Source organism: Rhinichthys klamathensis, unplaced genomic scaffold (genome assembly GCF_029890125.1).
Source record: "Rhinichthys klamathensis goyatoka isolate OS25496 unplaced genomic scaffold, OSU_Roscu_1.1 h1tg000487l_1, whole genome shotgun sequence".
Lineage (NCBI taxonomy): Eukaryota > Metazoa > Chordata > Actinopteri > Cypriniformes > Leuciscidae > Rhinichthys > Rhinichthys klamathensis.
In genome coordinates this window covers 1,969,479-1,987,156 of record NW_026606974.1, presented here as the reverse complement: position 1 = coordinate 1,987,156, position 17,678 = coordinate 1,969,479, and the positions used below count along the sequence as shown (strand labels likewise).

General features: G+C 41.8%; 1 protein-coding gene across 1 annotated transcript in view; it reads right to left on the bottom strand.

The window, feature by feature from the left end:
* Window positions 1-17,678, bottom strand: part of oxct1a (3-oxoacid CoA transferase 1a) — a 76,351-nt gene that overhangs the window by 28,725 nt on the left and 29,948 nt on the right. Inside the window, exons 8-13 of the mRNA XM_056237531.1 lie at window positions 16,798-16,905; window positions 16,584-16,698; window positions 10,243-10,337; window positions 9,742-9,790; window positions 9,532-9,604; window positions 7,284-7,359 (exon numbers count right to left, since the gene is read on the bottom strand). Of these exons, the coding sequence (XP_056093506.1) occupies window positions 7,284-7,359; window positions 9,532-9,604; window positions 9,742-9,790; window positions 10,243-10,337; window positions 16,584-16,698; window positions 16,798-16,905 (516 nt within the window). The remainder of the gene's footprint in view (window positions 1-7,283; window positions 7,360-9,531; window positions 9,605-9,741; window positions 9,791-10,242; window positions 10,338-16,583; window positions 16,699-16,797; window positions 16,906-17,678) is intronic.

The following is a 17,678-nucleotide window of genomic DNA, read 5'->3' as shown; positions in this document are numbered from 1 at the left end:
CTAATTCATAATCCCCTTTACCAATGCTTTAGGGGCATTTTTCGAGGACGCAATAGAGGCAGTGCGTCCTCCACAATCAACAGCACAAAAATAAAAATGAAATTTGATAGGTCAAAGTGGCAATTCACACTGCATGTGTTTTTGCATTGAAAAACATGAGACGCAAAGCATGTTTTTAAAAGTAAAACTTCTTTTAACAAGTCTTTAGAACTCTGTGTCAAGCGCAAGATGCTGCACAAGATGCAACATTAATTCTGCTGTTAACATTCAAATTACAGTTTTTTTCAGTCACTAACAAGCATTTGTCCAACCAGTAATCACATTTTCAAAACTCTAAACACAATTAGCACAGCATCGGTCTATTGTGGCCATACCATTCACACATTTCATGTCGTTTTCACACAATATGCAGTCAGTGAACACATTTCTACAATGCTTACATTTTCTTAACAGACAAGTTATACCTCCCAACAAAATTATGGATTGTTTTTGTAGTATTTGCGAATGTTAACACACACCATCCCACAATAGCAAAAACAATATTCCAAACCTTAGATACAGTATAAAAACCTCTGCTTTTGCAAAGATATCAGTTCCAAAAACAATATATCTCAGCAAAATAATAAACAAACAATTGAATAATTGACACACAGCTGATTTATGTTGGGTAAATTGGGCCAACCCAAAATTACCCAATTTTTTTCTATTACATTGACACTTATACAGTAAAATTAGGACTTTGAGGAGTGATGTTTTTGGAAACAGAAAAAGACAAACACTGTAATGTCTGGACGAGGCAGAGTAAGAGCAAGGGGCCCAGGGAGAATAGCAGGAGCAGTGAGAGATGCAGTGAGAGATGCAGTGAGAGATGCAGTGAGAGGTGCAGTGAGAGGAGCAGTGAGAGGAGCAGTGAGAGGTGCAGTGAGAGGTGCAGTGAGAGGAGCAGTGAGAGGAGCAGTGAGAGATGCAGTGAGAGGAGCAGTGAGAGATGCAGTGAGAGGTGCAGTGAGAGGAGCAGTGAGAGGAGCAGTGAGAGATGCAGTGAGAGGAGCAGTGAGAGATGCAGTGAGAGGTGCAGTGAGAGGTGCAGTGAGAGGAGCAGTGAGAGATGCAGTGAGAGGAGCAGTGAGAGATGCAGTGAGAGGTGCAGTGAGAGGAGCAGTGAGAGGAGCAGTGAGAGATGCAGTGAGAGGTGCAGTGAGAGGAGCAGTGAGAGGAGCAGTGAGAGATGCAGTGAGAGGAGCAGTGAGAGATGCAGTGAGAGGAGCAGTGAGAGATGCAGTGAGAGGTGCAGTGAGAGGAGCAGTGAGAGGAGCAGTGAGAGATGCAGTGAGAGGTGCAGTGAGAGATGCAGTGAGAGATGCAGTGAGAGGTGTAGTGAGAGATGCAGTGAGAGGTGCAGTGAGAGGAGCAGTGAGAGGAGCAGTGAGAGATGCAGTGAGAGGTGCAGTGAGAGGAGCAGTGAGAGATGCAGTGAGAGGTGCAGTGAGAGGAGCAGTGAGAGGAGCAGTGAGAGATGCAGTGAGAGGAGCAGTGAGAGATGCAGTGAGAGGTGCAGTGAGAGGAGCAGTGAGAGATGCAGTGAGAGGAGCAGTGAGAGATGCAGTGAGAGGTGCAGTGAGAGATGCAGTGAGAGATGCAGTGAGAGATGCAGTGAGAGATGCAGTGAGAGGAGCAGTGAGAGATGCAGTGAGAGGAGCAGTGAGAGGAGCAGTGAGAGATGCAGTGAGAGGAGCAGTGAGAGGAGCAGTGAGAGATGCAGTGAGAGGTGCAGTGAGAGGTGCAGTGAGAGATGCAGTGAGAGATGCAGTGAGAGATGCAGTGAGAGGTGCAGTGAGAGATGCAGTGAGAGGAGCAGTGAGAGGAGCAGTTAGAGGAGCAGTGAGAGATGCAGTGAGAGGTGCTGTGAGAGATGCAGTGAGAGGAGCAGTGAGAGATGCAGTGAGAGGTGCAGTGAGAGATGCAGTGAGAGGTGCAGTGAGAGGAGCAGTGAGAGGTGCAGTGAGAGGAGCAGTGAGAGGAGCAGTGAGAGATGCAGTGAGAGGTGCTGTGAGAGATGCAGTGAGAGGAGCAGTGAGAGATGCAGTGAGAGGTGCAGTGAGAGATGCAGTGAGAGGTGCAGTGAGAGATGCAGTGAGAGGAGCAGTGAGAGGAGCAGTGAGAGGAGCAGTGAGAGATGCAGTGAGAGGTGCTGTGAGAGATGCAGTGAGAGGAGCAGTGAGAGATGCAGTGAGAGGAGCAGTGAGAGATGCAGTGAGAGGTGCAGTGAGAGGAGCAGTGAGAGGTGCAGTGAGAGGAGCAGTGAGAGATGCAGTGAGAGGAGCAGTGAGAGGAGCAGTGAGAGATGCAGTGAGAGGTGCTGTGAGAGATGCAGTGAGAGGAGCAGTGAGAGATGCAGTGAGAGGTGCAGTGAGATGTGCAGTGAGAAGTGCAGTGAGAGATGCAGTGAGAGATGCAGTGAGAGATGCAGTGAGAGGTGCAGTGAGAGCAGCAGTGAGAGGAGCAGTGAGAGATGCAGTGAGAGATGCAGTGAGAGATGCAGTGAGAGATGCTGTGAGAGATGCAGTGAGAGGTGCTGTGAGAGATGCAGTGAGAGGAGCAGTGAGAGATGCAGTGAGAGGTGCAGTGAGATGTGCAGTGAGAAGTGCAGTGAGAGATGCAGTGAGAGATGCAGTGAGAGATGCAGTGAGAGGTGCAGTGAGAGCAGCAGTGAGAGGAGCAGTGAGAGATGCAGTGAGAGATGCAGTGAGAGATGCAGTGAGAGATGCTGTGAGAGATGCAGTGAGAGGTGCAGTGAGAGGTGCAGTGAGATGTGCAGTGAGAAGTGCAGTGAGAGATGCAGTGAGAGATGCAGTGAGAGATGCAGTGAGAGGTGCAGTGAGAGCAGCAGTGAGAGATGCAGTGAGAGATGCAGTGAGAGATGCAGTGAGAGATGCTGTGAGAGATGCAGTGAGAGGTGCAGTGAGATGTGCAGTGAGAGGTGCAGTGAGAGGTGCAGAAGTGAAATATTTGATGAAAACATGTGGCCTAACCCTGAAGATCGCAGAGTTTAGATACAGTAATTTTGTGCTTTTTTTGTAAGCAATACTGTAAAACTTTTTCTGTTTTTTTCATACCGTGTTTCTACTGTACCTCCTGTTGTAAACAGTAAAGGGAAAAAACTGATTTGCTTTTTACTAGAATGCTTTTCTATGTGAACATTACTGTACATGTGGACATACAGTTCCCAACCAAGAAATTTAGTGTAAAAAGGTTGGATTGCATGTTTTGCATGCAAATACCTGTAAAACTGAAACATCAAAGTCTATGCAGTTTTTGTAATGTCAACAATAGCCAGTATTTTGAAACCTGGTGTACTTTGATTGACTGCATGTACCTTGTGAAGTGAAAACAAGTGTTATTCTTTGACAGAATAATTTCATTTTGAGACAGATTTTCAGTGTTTTGGTAAAGTTAGTGTGTGCAGAGAAAGATGTGTTCTATTTTGAAATGAAGAGTTAGTATATATTTAACGAAATGTGTTTTTGAGAAGAAAATTAACCATTTGGCCAATTGTGTTTTGTAGGTGTGAGTCTGTGTTAAGAGTTTAGAAAAAGTATCTGAAGTATGGGTAAGCGCTTGTTAGCGATTGAAAAAAACTGTAATGCATATGCATGCGTGACAGTTGACTCTCTATGTTCAGAACATTACCACAGGTATTCTGGTGGTGGTTTGGAAAGTGAGTAATCCATTGGTGATCTGTGTTGTTTTAGCAACATGTCAGCTTGGTTAAATTAAATATTAACCTTCATACCTGTCGCCATCATAACACCTGTGGTGTTTACCGAAGATTTGCTGACTAATGGTCTGAAAAGGGATAATTAATAATAACAGCTGAACAACAGTTACCCACAAAAAATCTCCCCAAAATAATAGCTCAATCTGCCACACCCTGCCACAACTCTTCTTCTTTTACTGGTACTGGGCCCCTGTCGAAAATGTTATGACTATTTGATGTAGCATGTCTTTATCATCATTTTTGGGATGCTGAGGAAAAGGAGAGCTGCTATCAGTCGATGAGCAGATGGAAGAGGAGGGGTTGAGTAATGTCCCCGTTCTTCTCTTGATAATATGAGTCTTCCAGCTCTAGGCCCTCTGGCAACATTACAGCCTGTTGTCCTTTTAGTCTTGAGAGGTGGCCGGGGAGCCCACAGTAATTGGAGGGATTATTGTGATTAGTCTGCCAGGCTTGTCTGATTCATTAAGAGTTTAAAGGCTAAAGACAGCTTAGAACAGCACACTCTGTAGCACTGCATGCAAATCAATTTATCTTTGATAATGTATCCTGATGTCCCCACAGATAGCGGATGGATGGATGTACGGATGGAATTTTATCATACAATGAAATGCACAATATAATATACCAAAGCCTATTCTGCCCAGCACTCGTTGAAGCTCTATTATAGGGGGACTGTAACTTGATTGGTACAGCAAGGTACTAGCAACACCAAGGTCAGGTGTTTGATTACACTTTGTGTAATTCGAATACAAAAAGTGATAAATTGTATACTCTGAATGCTCTGTCGCTGTCACTTTGGATAAAACGCCTCTGAAAAATGCTTTAATTTAAATGTTATCAGCTCACCAATCCATATCTTCGCCATCTCAGACACATTGGGCTCTATCTTGCAACCGACGCAAATGACTTTGTACACTGACGCATGTATCATTCCTATTTTGCACCCGCGCAAAGCGGACTTTTCCCTCCACAGACGCACGTCGGTTAACTAAGAAATACACTTGCGCTCCCCGGGGCGGTTCAGCGCAAAGAGGAGGCGTGTTCCGGCGCAAACTTTCCCTCATGCTATTTTGCAGTTCCATAAAACAATTGCGCCACTGACCAGAAAAAAACTAGTCTAAAGTCAGTGGCCCGGTGCGGGTTGTTCATAATGCTATTTTAAGCGCGCATGCTTGGCCATAATCAATGTAGCGTGTGCACAACGCGCATACACGTTGATTCTCTCATCTAAGCAGCAGTTTTCATTTTTGCAAATCATACATTATTACGATAGATAGATAGATAGATAGATAGATAGATAGATAGATAGATAGATAGATAGATAGATAGATAGATAGATAGATAGATAGATAGATAGATAGACAATTTATTATAAAAGCATACATGTAGCTTACACATTTACCCAAATTATCATACGCCTGTTTAACAGAAGTTAATTTGGGTGGGTTTCTCCATCCCCAATGTCACTTCTCTGTGTTTTACGGCCCTGACGAGAACGTTGCTCTCCTCGGCTATGACCGCTCCTGGCGCGCGCCTGGCAAATCCGCCGTTATAATAGGAATCCGCTTTAGAACAAGCGCGCCTGCTCTTAAAGGGAATGTGAGATGACGCTCTGATTGGTTTATTTCACGTTACGCCCAAACCACACCTATGAATAATGAAGCTACTTCAGACCAACCCCTTTTAGATTTGCGCCTGGCGCAAGAGGCATTTATCCCGCCGGGAAAATAGCAACAGCGCCGGGATCCGCCCACAAAGTTAATTGCGCTTTGCGCTTTGACACTTGCGTTTCAGATCGTTAAAATAGGGCCCATTAAGTAGCACGTTTCATGAGTGTAATCTCTGCATATCAGCGTATGCTTCACGTTTTGGCCTTGTCAAAGTGCAAGTGAGGAGACTTGAAAAAAAGCAAGGGCCACAAAAAAAGAGACAGGGAGGGGGGAAAACATCCCTGAAAGCAGAGTGCAGCTCATGGTCCATGTGTGCCAGTTTGCGAGAAGTAACCTTCAAGCAAACTCGATAAGCGAGACAGGCAGAGGGCCGGGAGGCTGGGAGGCATCAGTCAGTGACAGGGCGAGGGCCCTGGAGAACTATAAATAACCCTGCAGAGGTGTCTGTATGCAGGGCAGCTGTGTATCGACAGCCCCTCAACTGAGCGCAAGGACCAGGCGCCACAGGCGACAGCCAGCTGAAGAATGGCTCCAAAAAACCACAGCCAACATTGACTCACATTAAGCCTTGGAAACCCTTTTAATAACCTAAAGGGAAGCAATGACTTTGGATTTAGGCCAATAATAGCAGGCTAACAGACATGCAGACAATACTTGGATGACTGTAAGGAGTAGTACTGAACAATGTGAACGCAAGTAAACTTATAATGGAAAGGAAACTGCTTTGACATGCAGTGAGTCTGATTAACTGGAGCTTATGTTAGTGCACACTGTATACTGTGCAATTCATTTGTTGAGTTTTACTAGTTTTATTTATTGTGGTTCTTTTAGTGGTCAAAGTAGTAGTTCTCAACTGGTGGATTGTGTCCCAAAAAGAGCCTAAATAAATACATAAATACACACACACACTAGATAAATACATTTATGCTCAACAAGGCTGCATTTATTTGATCAAAAATACAATATATATGTATGTATGTGTGTGTGTGTGTGTGTGTGTGTGTGTGTGTGTGTGTGTTTGTATTTTTTATAGGAAAAAAACATTATATTAAAGAAAGTATAATAATAGTAATAATGATAATAATACATTTCTATTTTAAACAAATATAGTTACTTTATTTATTAAAAAAAAACAGTACCTTGTTGGGTCATCAGTAGTAAAATCTAAATGTAAAATCTGGATCCTGAAGTAAAAAAAAGTTGAGTATCTTGTTCTAGCTAATATCCTGACCAAAATTGTTATGCAATTGTTATCCCAAATGTTACAGTATAAATTAAACTCTTCATGGGTTTGTACAAGTGCTACCTCAGTGACAACTTCTTTTTTTCCGCTTGAAAGGAGAAGATAAAAGCTGTAAAATTAGACCATAAATCTGTATTTATGCTCCTCAGAGAACATCATCTTTTGCATAAATCACTTCTGATTTCATGCTGTGAGTTCTGTCATTAGCTGCTCATTGATTTCCATAAAACAAAAGGAAAGCTCTCGAGATAATTTGGAAATTTGGAACAAAGATACAGATGGAAAGAAGGGAAAGAATTGGAGTTGTTCTATGATAGTCTTGAAGTTTGGTTTGATTCAGCAATGAATGTATGTGTGATGAAACTATGAATGAGCCTTTACCTTTTACACAAGTCTCTATTATAAAATACTTGAGAAGGACAGCAGAAAATGTAATTACAAACATATTGTACCTACAAAACAACATGCAGTAGCCAAAATGTTTTGTGTGTGCGACACAAATGGCTGGACTGAACCAAGTAACATTTCAGCTTCACTCTGCCTGGTCAGTCTGACATATTGTACCAATAAATGAATGAAATTGTGAACTTGCCGGAATCATCCAGTTGGCCAAATCTCCATATTTGGATACCTGCATGGCTCCTAACATGGTCAAATTGATATGACCCCTAGAGGAAAGAAAAAAAAGACATCAATGCAAAAATTAAGGTGCGGTCACATTTCGGCAAAAATTCACTGGCAAAAAAGGCCCATTGTCTATTGTCAATAGAGTAGCAATGTGAAGCACAGCTCAGGATGTCAAACGAAGCAGCTTTCTATCGGTCAACGCAGCAAAATCGAGTGACCAACTGAACCTTTCACGAAATCTGAGTAGGGAAATCTTTGCTTCGGGACTGCACCTTTCCTCAGGAGTATCATGGCTAATAAACGGAGCAATTCCAATAGGGTCCTCACACCATCGGTGCTCAGGCCCTAAATATTTAGAAGACAGATGCAGAGTTAGGCACTTAAACTAATCTGTTTGGTCTCACTAATTTAATATAATAGAATTATAAGATGATATTTTTTTGAATGTGGAACAAAAGAATTTGGTTTCAAAGCTGTAATAAAACACTGAGAACACGGACATCCTCATAAGAATAAGAACAATAAGCCACTATTTTTGTTATGAGATCATGTCGTTTGGTCATGGACTACTTAACAAATGCAAGATTATTACTTAGGTCAATGCTGACAAACAATTGAAATAAATAGTTCACCAGTTTATGTTAGGGTGAACTTCAGTACTTCCTTTATAACTAGTAATTCAAGCTCAATACACACTTGATTTAGGCAAAATTGTCAATTTCAAAAGGCCATTCAAAAAAACAAAAAAACAAAAAAACCTCAACACTTTCTTGAAAAGACTAGACTAAATCATTTGAGTAGTAAGGACCTGTGTGCCGAAAAGTCAAGCCTATTGGCTTGAAATAGTGCACCACTAAACCACTGGATTGTGATGGCCTTATTCATGAATGTACAGACAGACTGTAAGTGGGTGGAAGTGCTCTATTCTTAATGTATGTGCTGTCATGACTCCCCTTGTGCCGGGTACAGCAAAGACCCCATGACCATTCACAGTGCTCCCTATTGCACCAGACAATTAAGGCCTAAATATACGACCGCTGCTGGATTCGCAGACGGCGAACACAGAAATAATTCTGAGGCTTGTGGGAGGGCGGCGTCAGCTGCCTGTGGAAAAATCGATAAGGCTCATAAAACATCAACGGGGAGTTTTCTAAACGACATGGGACTAATGCTTAACATACAGCTATGCATTATTAAAGATAAATTTAATCTTGTGACTTCACTAAATAGCTGGAATAAATAAACAAACAAATAAACATATACATATATATAATATATACACACACATACATGCATTCATACATATTTTTTATTTAATAAAAAATATGTATAAAATGTAAAAAATATGTATATATACACATACATATTTTTTATTTAACTCATCCTGAAATTCAAAAAAAAAATTAAGTTGTTATGCTGCTAATAACATTGTTTTCAAATTATTCATTTAAATAATAAATAAATAATCTTTTATATTGTTTTTAATTAAATTAGACAAAAAGAGAAGTATTTTCTCAGTGGCTTTTGGCTTTTGGACTCAGTAGCTTTTGGACGCCTTTGTGTTAATACAGTACACTGGGAAAATCAACACATGAACACTTGGTGTCGTCAGGAAATTGATATTCACATACACAGGATGCAGAATTACACACTCCCGCACTTAAGACCAGCAAGAGTCAATTGCTTTATTGACAGCACCGCAGGTTTCTCCGTGAAGGCCAGAAGGCACCGGGAGAGACAAAGCACCTTCATTCCGGCCGTCTCACCCTACTGAGCAGTACAAGAAGCATCCAATTAAAGTAGCCACCTGTTTTGACAGAGCTGAAAATGTCAGCCAACGTGCCCAAAGGCGCAGTCAGCGTCATGGCCGACTCATTGCATATTCTGCCTCCGCTCCATTCCACACATTCACCATTAACACTCAGAAAACAACTACATATTTTTTACCAGCTGCAAATCAAGCCCTTACGCCCCAAAACAGTCACGGCACTTCATTCAACACAGAAAGTCACATTTATTATCGGAATGTCTAAGAGAGCTCTTCCACCCACAGCTGGTTTCTTTAAAAGTTTTATCATTTGGGTCAAAGTACTCAGCCTGTCTGAGGACCAACCAACTAAAAATAAAGTCAACTTGTGAAAAATGTTTTGTGGAAATGGTTACAAAAAAAGCCCTTATATTTGATTGAAGACTAAAATGTGATTTGTACTTACCCTCTGATCATGGCAAAGGAATCGTCGCTAGAGAAATAGGCTGCTCCAGGAAGAACTGTGACAGTTTCTTTACCTGAAAGGGTAAGGGTGAAATGGAAAGAGCTTTCATTAAGTGCTCTGAATGGACAAATTAGGTTATTAAAAGGCAATTTATGCAATGATAATGCTGTATAACTGTCTACAAAAATGAAAGTGAGGGATAATTATTACCAGCATTGATAAGATCTGCATCAACCTCTTCCACTGTTGGGTAGGGGCCCTGAATTAAATATAAAAAAAAGAAGTACTCATTAATGCTTTTATGATGAGTGCAAAAATCACTCGGCTCATATTAAAAAAGAAATATACAACAAACAACAACAAGATTTATAGTTAAATGGAGACAAGAATTTAACTCCTGCTTCATGTAGACAAAAGACATTTACACAGATCTAATGGTTTTATGTCTACACTCACTATTTTTAATTTTATATATGATAGCATAACAGTATATCGGATAATGGTAATATTTGCCATTAATATTTTTCTCATATAAACTACAGATGCAATTAAAGTGCACACTTAAAAACAACTAGATTCAAACAACTCTCTCATTAAGTGAGTGTTTTTCTCTCATTAACATAATAATTAAAATCATAACAGATGGTTTTTCAATAATGTTTCTAAATGCATTTAGCAAATTCAATACAAATCTGTTAAAGAAGAGCTTACCAGCCCCAGAATGCCATTTTCACTCTGCAGGTGGACGGTAATATCTGGTTTAATGAAATTACTTGCCAGCATGGGGATTCCAATGCCCAGGTTAGCTAAAAAGGTTTCAAACGGCATTAAAAAATTATCATGAGAGACACACAGGAAATGTCATTTTAGTAAACAATAAAACCATTGTTGCTTCCAATAATCTGTTAAAATTAAAGGAAAAGCTATTTCAGTACGTTTTTCACACAAAGCTACCATATGGCTCCAAAAGACTTGAAATATAGCACACAAGATGTGTGAATCGGTTTTATGGTACTTTGAAAGCTTCAGTCCTTATTCGTTGTAATTGCATGGCAAATTTGTTTAAAAAAAAGTAATATAGTGCTACAGTCAGGTAAAACCTCCATTCGTTTTCTCCAAAGGGAAACTGATTTTAAACGATAACTTATAAACCTTTAAAGAAGACTCTGAAGATGTCAGCTCACATTATTTCAGTTTAGTTTTGAAATAATTGTTTAACAGCTGAATTTCTGGTGTAACATTACATTACATATGATGATGTACAGAAAATCACACCAATCAGAGAATACAAAAAAGCAACACGTGCCAAAAGATCTCATTAGCTCCGCCCACTCCCATGAATGACGTAACCGAATCCATCTTTCTATGCTCTCAAAATACTTAAATGTGTGTGTATGTGTGTGTATTTATACATATGTATGCATATTTTGCAAAAAAACTAAAATATATTGTTTTTATATCAACATTTGTAAATTAGTAGTTTTATATTTCTCCAGTAATTTTTATTTAATTATGCTGTTGGAAATAGAGTGAAGCAGGAATGACGTAGCATGATGTAGCAAAGAGTTATAGCATTATAGCACCTACGGTTCCATTGCCCCGAAATCATTCAATGTTTTTTTTTTATGATTTTTTGTTAAATGGCTGAAATAAGGTATGTGGTGAAAACAAGCTCAAGATACTTTCACGTTTTATTATTCGACATAAAATACATCAATATTACACCACTCATGATTTTTTTAAGCTGTTACTTGTCTTGAAAAGGCGGTTGCTAGCAAGTGGCTAAATGGGACTACAGAGGCTGTCGAGGAGATTAAACGTCATCACGGCGAAAAGGTAACCTCAGTCCACTTTTACAGCATCATTATGCTTATAATTGTGCTCTTACAAACTATCCATCCATCCATCTTCTTCCGCTTATCCGGGGCTGGGTCGCGGGGGCAGCAGTCTAAGCAGAGATGCCCTTCCCTCTCCCTAGACACTTCCTCCAGCTCTTCCGGGGGGACCCCGAGGCGTTCCCAGGCAAGCCGAGAGACATAGTCCCTCCAGCGTGTCCAAGGTCTTCCCCGGGGTCTCCTCCCGGTGGGACGTGCCCGAAACACCTTCCCAGGAAGGCGTCCAGTAGGCATCCCGAACAGATGCCCGAGCCACCTCAGCTGGCCCTTCTCGGTGTGGAGGAGCAGCGGCTCTACACTGAGCTCCTCCAGAGTGACTGAGCTTCTCACCCTATCTCTAAGGGATCGCCCAGCCAACCCTGCAGAGAAAGCTCATTTTGGCCGCCAGTATCTGGGATATTGTCCTTTCAGTCATGACCCACAGCTCATGACCATAGGTGAGAGTAGAAACGTAGATTGACCATTAAATCGAGAGCTTCGCCTTGCGGCTCAGCTCTTTCTTCACCACGACAGACCGGTACATCGACCGCATTACTGCAGAAGCTGCACCGATCCGTCTGTCAATCTCCCGTTCCATCCTTCCCTCACTCGTGAACAATACACCAAGATACTTGAACTCCTCCACTTGAGGCAGGAACTCTCCACCAACCTGAACTGGGCAAGCCACCCTTTTCTGACTGAAGCCCCGTTCACACCGCCAGCGATTTTGTCGCTACATGTCGCTTGTCTCTGTACTGTGAAGTCGCTTGTGGGCGTTCGTAGTGCTGTCGCTCTAATGTTATTGGTAGACTGCACGTCTAGCCATATATCTATACAAAACACCATCAGAAGTGACATATACAACTATATCATTTTAATTTGACTAGGAATTAGGCTCACAAGAAACAGTATGCTGTTGGGAGAGTGTTTTTATATTACCACAGCAGTGATCAGTGGATTAAATCATTTACTAGATTAACGATCGATCAATCAACAAATTAAACTCACTCATTCTGTCATAAATTACTAAAACGTCATTCGAATTTGACAAATAATCAATTTTCTTGTCCCTAATAGTCAACATAATGCAGGGAAACTGTAAAATGATCTGCAGCAGTCCTAAACTTGCATCATAAAATTACAACACTCAAACATTACAAGACTGTCGACAGTTTCTTTTCCATTCGTCATTTTATTATATCCATGTATGTGGTTACAGTCTCCCACAGACTATTCTGTCTTGCCTGCACTCGAGACGGTGACGTGAGCTCCACTGAAAGTCTTCTTTCCTATTGGTTGTCGCTCGCGAAAATCGCTTCTCATTTGCATAAAGTTGAAATTTCTCAACTTTTGTCGCTTGTCTCTTGTCGCTTGACATGCCCACATTCTGTCGCCAACGGTCACTTTCGCTCGTGTCGCCGGATGTCGCCAGCGTTCCATTGAAATGAATGTGATCATGTCTCTTTGTCGCTGCGTGTCGCTGGCGGTGTGAACGGGGCTTGAGAACCATGGCCTCGGATTTGGAGGTGCTGATTCTCATCCCAGCCGCTTCGTCCCAGTGCATGCTGGAGGTCCGGTCTGATGGGGCCAGGACGACAACATCATCCGCAAAGAGCAGAGACGAAATCGTGTGGTCCCCAAACCTGACATCCTCCGACCCCTGGCTGTGCCTAGAAATTCTGTCCATAAAAGTTATGAACAGAACCGGCGACAAAGGGCAGCCCTGCCAGAGTCCAACATGCACCGGGAACAAGTCTGACTTATTGCCGGCAATGCGAACCAAGCTCCTGCTCCGGTCGTACAGGGACCGGACAGCCCTTAGCAAAGGGCCTCGGACACCATACTCCCAGAAAACCCTCCATAGGATTCCGCGAGGGACACAGTCGAATGCCTTCTCCAAATCCACAAAGCACATGTGGATTGGTTGGGCAAACTCCCATGAACCCTCCAGCACCCCAAGACTGGGACGAAAACCACACTGTTCCTCCTGAATCCGAGGTTCTACTATCGGCCGTATTCTCCTCTCCAGTACCCTGGCATAGACTTTGCCGGGGAGGCTGAGAAGTGTGATCCCACTGTAGTTGGAACACACCCTCCGTTCCCCCTTCTTAAAAAGGGGGACCACCACCACGGTCTGCTAGCCCAAAGGTACTGTCCCCGACCGCCACGCGATGTTGCAGAGGTGTGGCAGCCAAGACAGCCCCACAACATCCAGAGACTTGAGGTACTCAGGGCGGATCTCATCCACCCCCGGTGCCTTGCCACCGTGGAGTTTCTTGACTACCTCAAGAAAATCAACAAATAATCGTGATAATTAATCGCTATCTCAATATTGATCAAAATAATCGTGATTTTCATTTAGGCCATAATCGTGCAGCTATATTACAATCATTGGCATCAGGATCATTTCAAACAGTCATAGCATCAGCAGTGAGAAGAGTAGGCCCATTCAATTGCGCGTTTAAATACTCGTGCAGTGTCGCTCACTCGCGCAGTTCGCTTCGCTTATTTCCAGTCTTGCGCCAGGGCCCAGGGGTCATAGTCTACAACTAGAAACTAAGCTGTGCGGTGCAGGGAACAACTCTGATTGGCTCATGGAGGCACGTGATCAGACTAGATTGGCTTTGCAAAAAAAAAAAAGAAGAAACTTTGAAAAAAAACAGAGCATTCTATGAACGGAATGACGCATTTTTAAATATCGCTCGATCACGCGAATTTGATCGTGGGAAGCCAAAATCGTGATCGTGATTAAAATTTGATTAACTGTGCAGCCCTATTATGTCCTATTATGTTACAGCCTTATTCCAAAACAGATTAAATTCCTTGTTTTCCTCAAAATTCTACAAACAATACCCCACAATGACAAAGTGAAAGAAGTTTGTTTGAAACCTTTGAAAATGTATTAAAAATAATAAATGGGAAAAAAAAATCACATGTACATAAGTATTCAAATCCTTTTGAGCTCAGGTGCTTCCTGTTTCTACTGATCATCCTTGAGATGTTTCTACAACTTGATTGGAGTCCACCTGTGGTAAATTCAGTTGATTGGACATGATTTGGAAAGGCACACACCTGTCTATATATAAGGACCCACAGTCACAGTGCATGTCAGAGCACAAACCAAGCCATAAAGTCCAAGAAATGGGCTATATGCACGCATTACTTCCGCGTTTGACGCAAGGATGCTCGTGCGTTTCCGGTTGGGGAGATTTAAAGCGGAGGAAAACGGGATTATGGCAGAGTCTTCAAAATTTACTGTCCTCTCGTCTTTGAAACGAAACTTTAATACGTTTAGATGTAATTTTATATATAGTTATGTTTATTTAATATAATAAACACAGAAGCATAAACAAAATGAGGAGTGTCTGTTTTGTCTGTTTTCGTGACTAACGTTTCTTTAGTATAGCAATAGAGTATAAAAACCAATATAAATTCTCTGTATAGCATTGGACTCTACGATCGGCGGAAGTAATCCAGCATCCTTAGACCTTCACCTTAGACCTACCGCCGTGCATAGAGCCCATTGTCTGTAGACCTCTGAGACAAGATTGTGTTGAGGCACAGATCTAGGGAAGGGTACAGAAAAATGTCTGCAGCATTGAAGGTCCCAATGAGCAGAGTGGCCTCCATCATCCGTAAATGGAAGAAGTTTGGCACCACCAGGACTCTTCCTAAAGCTGGCCGCCCGGCCAAACCGAGCGATCAGGGGAGAAAGGCCTTAAGTCAGGGAGGTGACCAAGAACCCGATGGTCACTCTGACAGAGCTCCAGCGTTTCTCTGTGGAGAGAGGAGAACCTTCCAGACGAACAACCATCTCTGCAGCACTCCACCAATCAGGCCTGTATGGTAGAGTGCCCAGACGGAAGCCACTCCTCAGTAAAAGGCACATGACAGCCCCTCTGGAGTTTGCCAAAAGGCACCTCTCAGACTCTCAGACCATGAGAAACAAACTTGAACTTTTTGGCCTGAATGGCAAGCGTCATGTCTGGAGGAAACCAGGCACCGCTCATGACCTGGCCAATACCATCCCTACAGTGAAGCAATGTGGTGGCAGCATCATGCTGTGGGGATATTTATCAGCGGCAGGAACTGGGAGACTAGTCAGGATCGAGGGAAAGATGAATGCAGCAATGTACAGAGACATCCTTGATGAAAACCTGCTCCAGAGCGCTCTGGACCTCAGAATGGGGCGACGATTGAACCCGATTGATCATCTCTGGAGAAATCTGAAAATGGCAGTGCACCGATGCTCCCCATCCAACCTGATGGAGCTTGAGAGGTTCTCCAAAGGAGAATGGGAGAAACTGCCCTAAAATAGGCGTGCCAAGCTTGGTGCATCATACTCAAAAAGACTTGAGGCTGTAATTGGTGCCAAAGGTGCTTCAACAAAGTATTGAGCAAAGGCTGTGAATACTTATGTATTTATTTTTAATACATTTGCAAAGATTTCAAACAAACTTCTTTCACGTTGTCATTATGGGGTATTGTTTGTAGAATTTTGAGGAAAATAATGAATTTAATCCCTTTTGGAATAAGGCTGTAACATAACAAAATGTGGAAAAAGTGAAGCGCTGTAAATTCATAAAAGTTGTGTTCATCTGTGATAATTATCTTGATGGACAAATTAGTCAAATTAATCATAAACTTTTGTTGATCACAGAGCTTGTTTTTTGCGATAATCCAAAAACCTATGGAAAAATCCTATTGGGTTTTTGTCGAGAGAACCAGCCTGACGCTAACTGCCAGTTGGCCTACAAAGTTACGTCATACCTGCACCACTTCTTTATTGAATTGTAGTTTTCTTTCCCTCACTAAAACCGTTAAGTACACAGTCTTGTACTTCTGTCTTTTTGTCTGATTTTCAAAACTTTTTTTGCTTCAAATCAAAGTTTGTAGTGTTGTGATTCACCGCGTAGCTGATTGGCTTGGTTCACGGCTTATAACTCTTTAATGAAAACTTTTTTTTTAATTCCTATAGGAAAAATGAATGGAAAAATACTTTTGGGGGCGGGCGCTAATGCACTCTATACAGGTTTTGATCAATGTGAGGGTGAGTAAATGATGACAGAATTTTCATCTTTGGGTGAACTTCTCTTCATCTCTTTAAAGGATAAAACAATGGTCCAGTGAGATTAAAACGATAAATGTACGTGATATGGTCCGAAACAATGTACATACCGTACATCCCGTCCTCAAACTCCAGTGCAGCTCTGCGAATAATCCTCTCTCTCACAATATCAGAGTCTTTTGTGGGTTTGGGATTTTCAGCCTGGCCTTTCTTTACTGTACGCCTCTGCAAAATGTCAGACAGAGGGGCGGCAAAAAGATGACAGAGGATAGATGGATAAAGGAAAACTGATAGAAACGAGTCAGACAAGTCGCGCCACCTTACCTCGATCCGTTTCTCGTAGAGATCTCCCTTGACGATCCTGTGGACGTAGACGCTGGGGATGTGGATGTCTTCTGCTGCAAACGTGCCCACGTCTACAATCTCCTCTACCTGAAGACAGAACATAGACCAGCTGAAGGTGACAAGGAGTTCTTTGTAATACAGATTGGCAGAACTGTTGACTAGCCATCTAACAACTGCCAGTTGTTTAGTGGGGTAGATACATTTATTGAGATTTTGAAGTACCTTTCAATCTTTTGTGCAATGGCTAAAGGGAATGCTGCAACCTCTCAGAGACAGTTTTAGCATGTTGACAGCATGTAGTGCACTAAGAGTCTATCAGTACTGTCAGCATGGCAAACTGTCAGAGAAGTTGCTTCTCTGAATTCATCCCCTTTCACTCCTGGACAAATCACCTGCCATGAATAATGTTTCTGTTATTTTGCATAATCCATAGGGCTCCTTTTTTTGTGAGGACTATAATTTTGTGCAATAAAATAATGTAGATGTTTAACCTATTTCATTTCTAACATTTGTAGATGTTAAACGTCTCTGTACGATTAATACTTTTATTCAACAAGGCTGCATTAAATTATTCAAAAGCAACAGTAAAGACATTGTTAGAAAATATTTTCATAAAAAAAAAAAGAAGCTGTTCAAGTGGTTTTAACTTTCAATTTATCAAATAATACTGAAAAAAGTGTATCTCAGTTTCCACAAAAATATTACGCAGCGGCAGCACAACTGTTTTCAACATTGATAAAAATAAGAGATGTTTCTTGAATAAGTTACATTTTAAAATATATTAGAAAACAGTCATTTTAAATTGTAATAATAATTCTCAATATTACTGATTTACTGTATTTTGGATCAAATAAATGCAG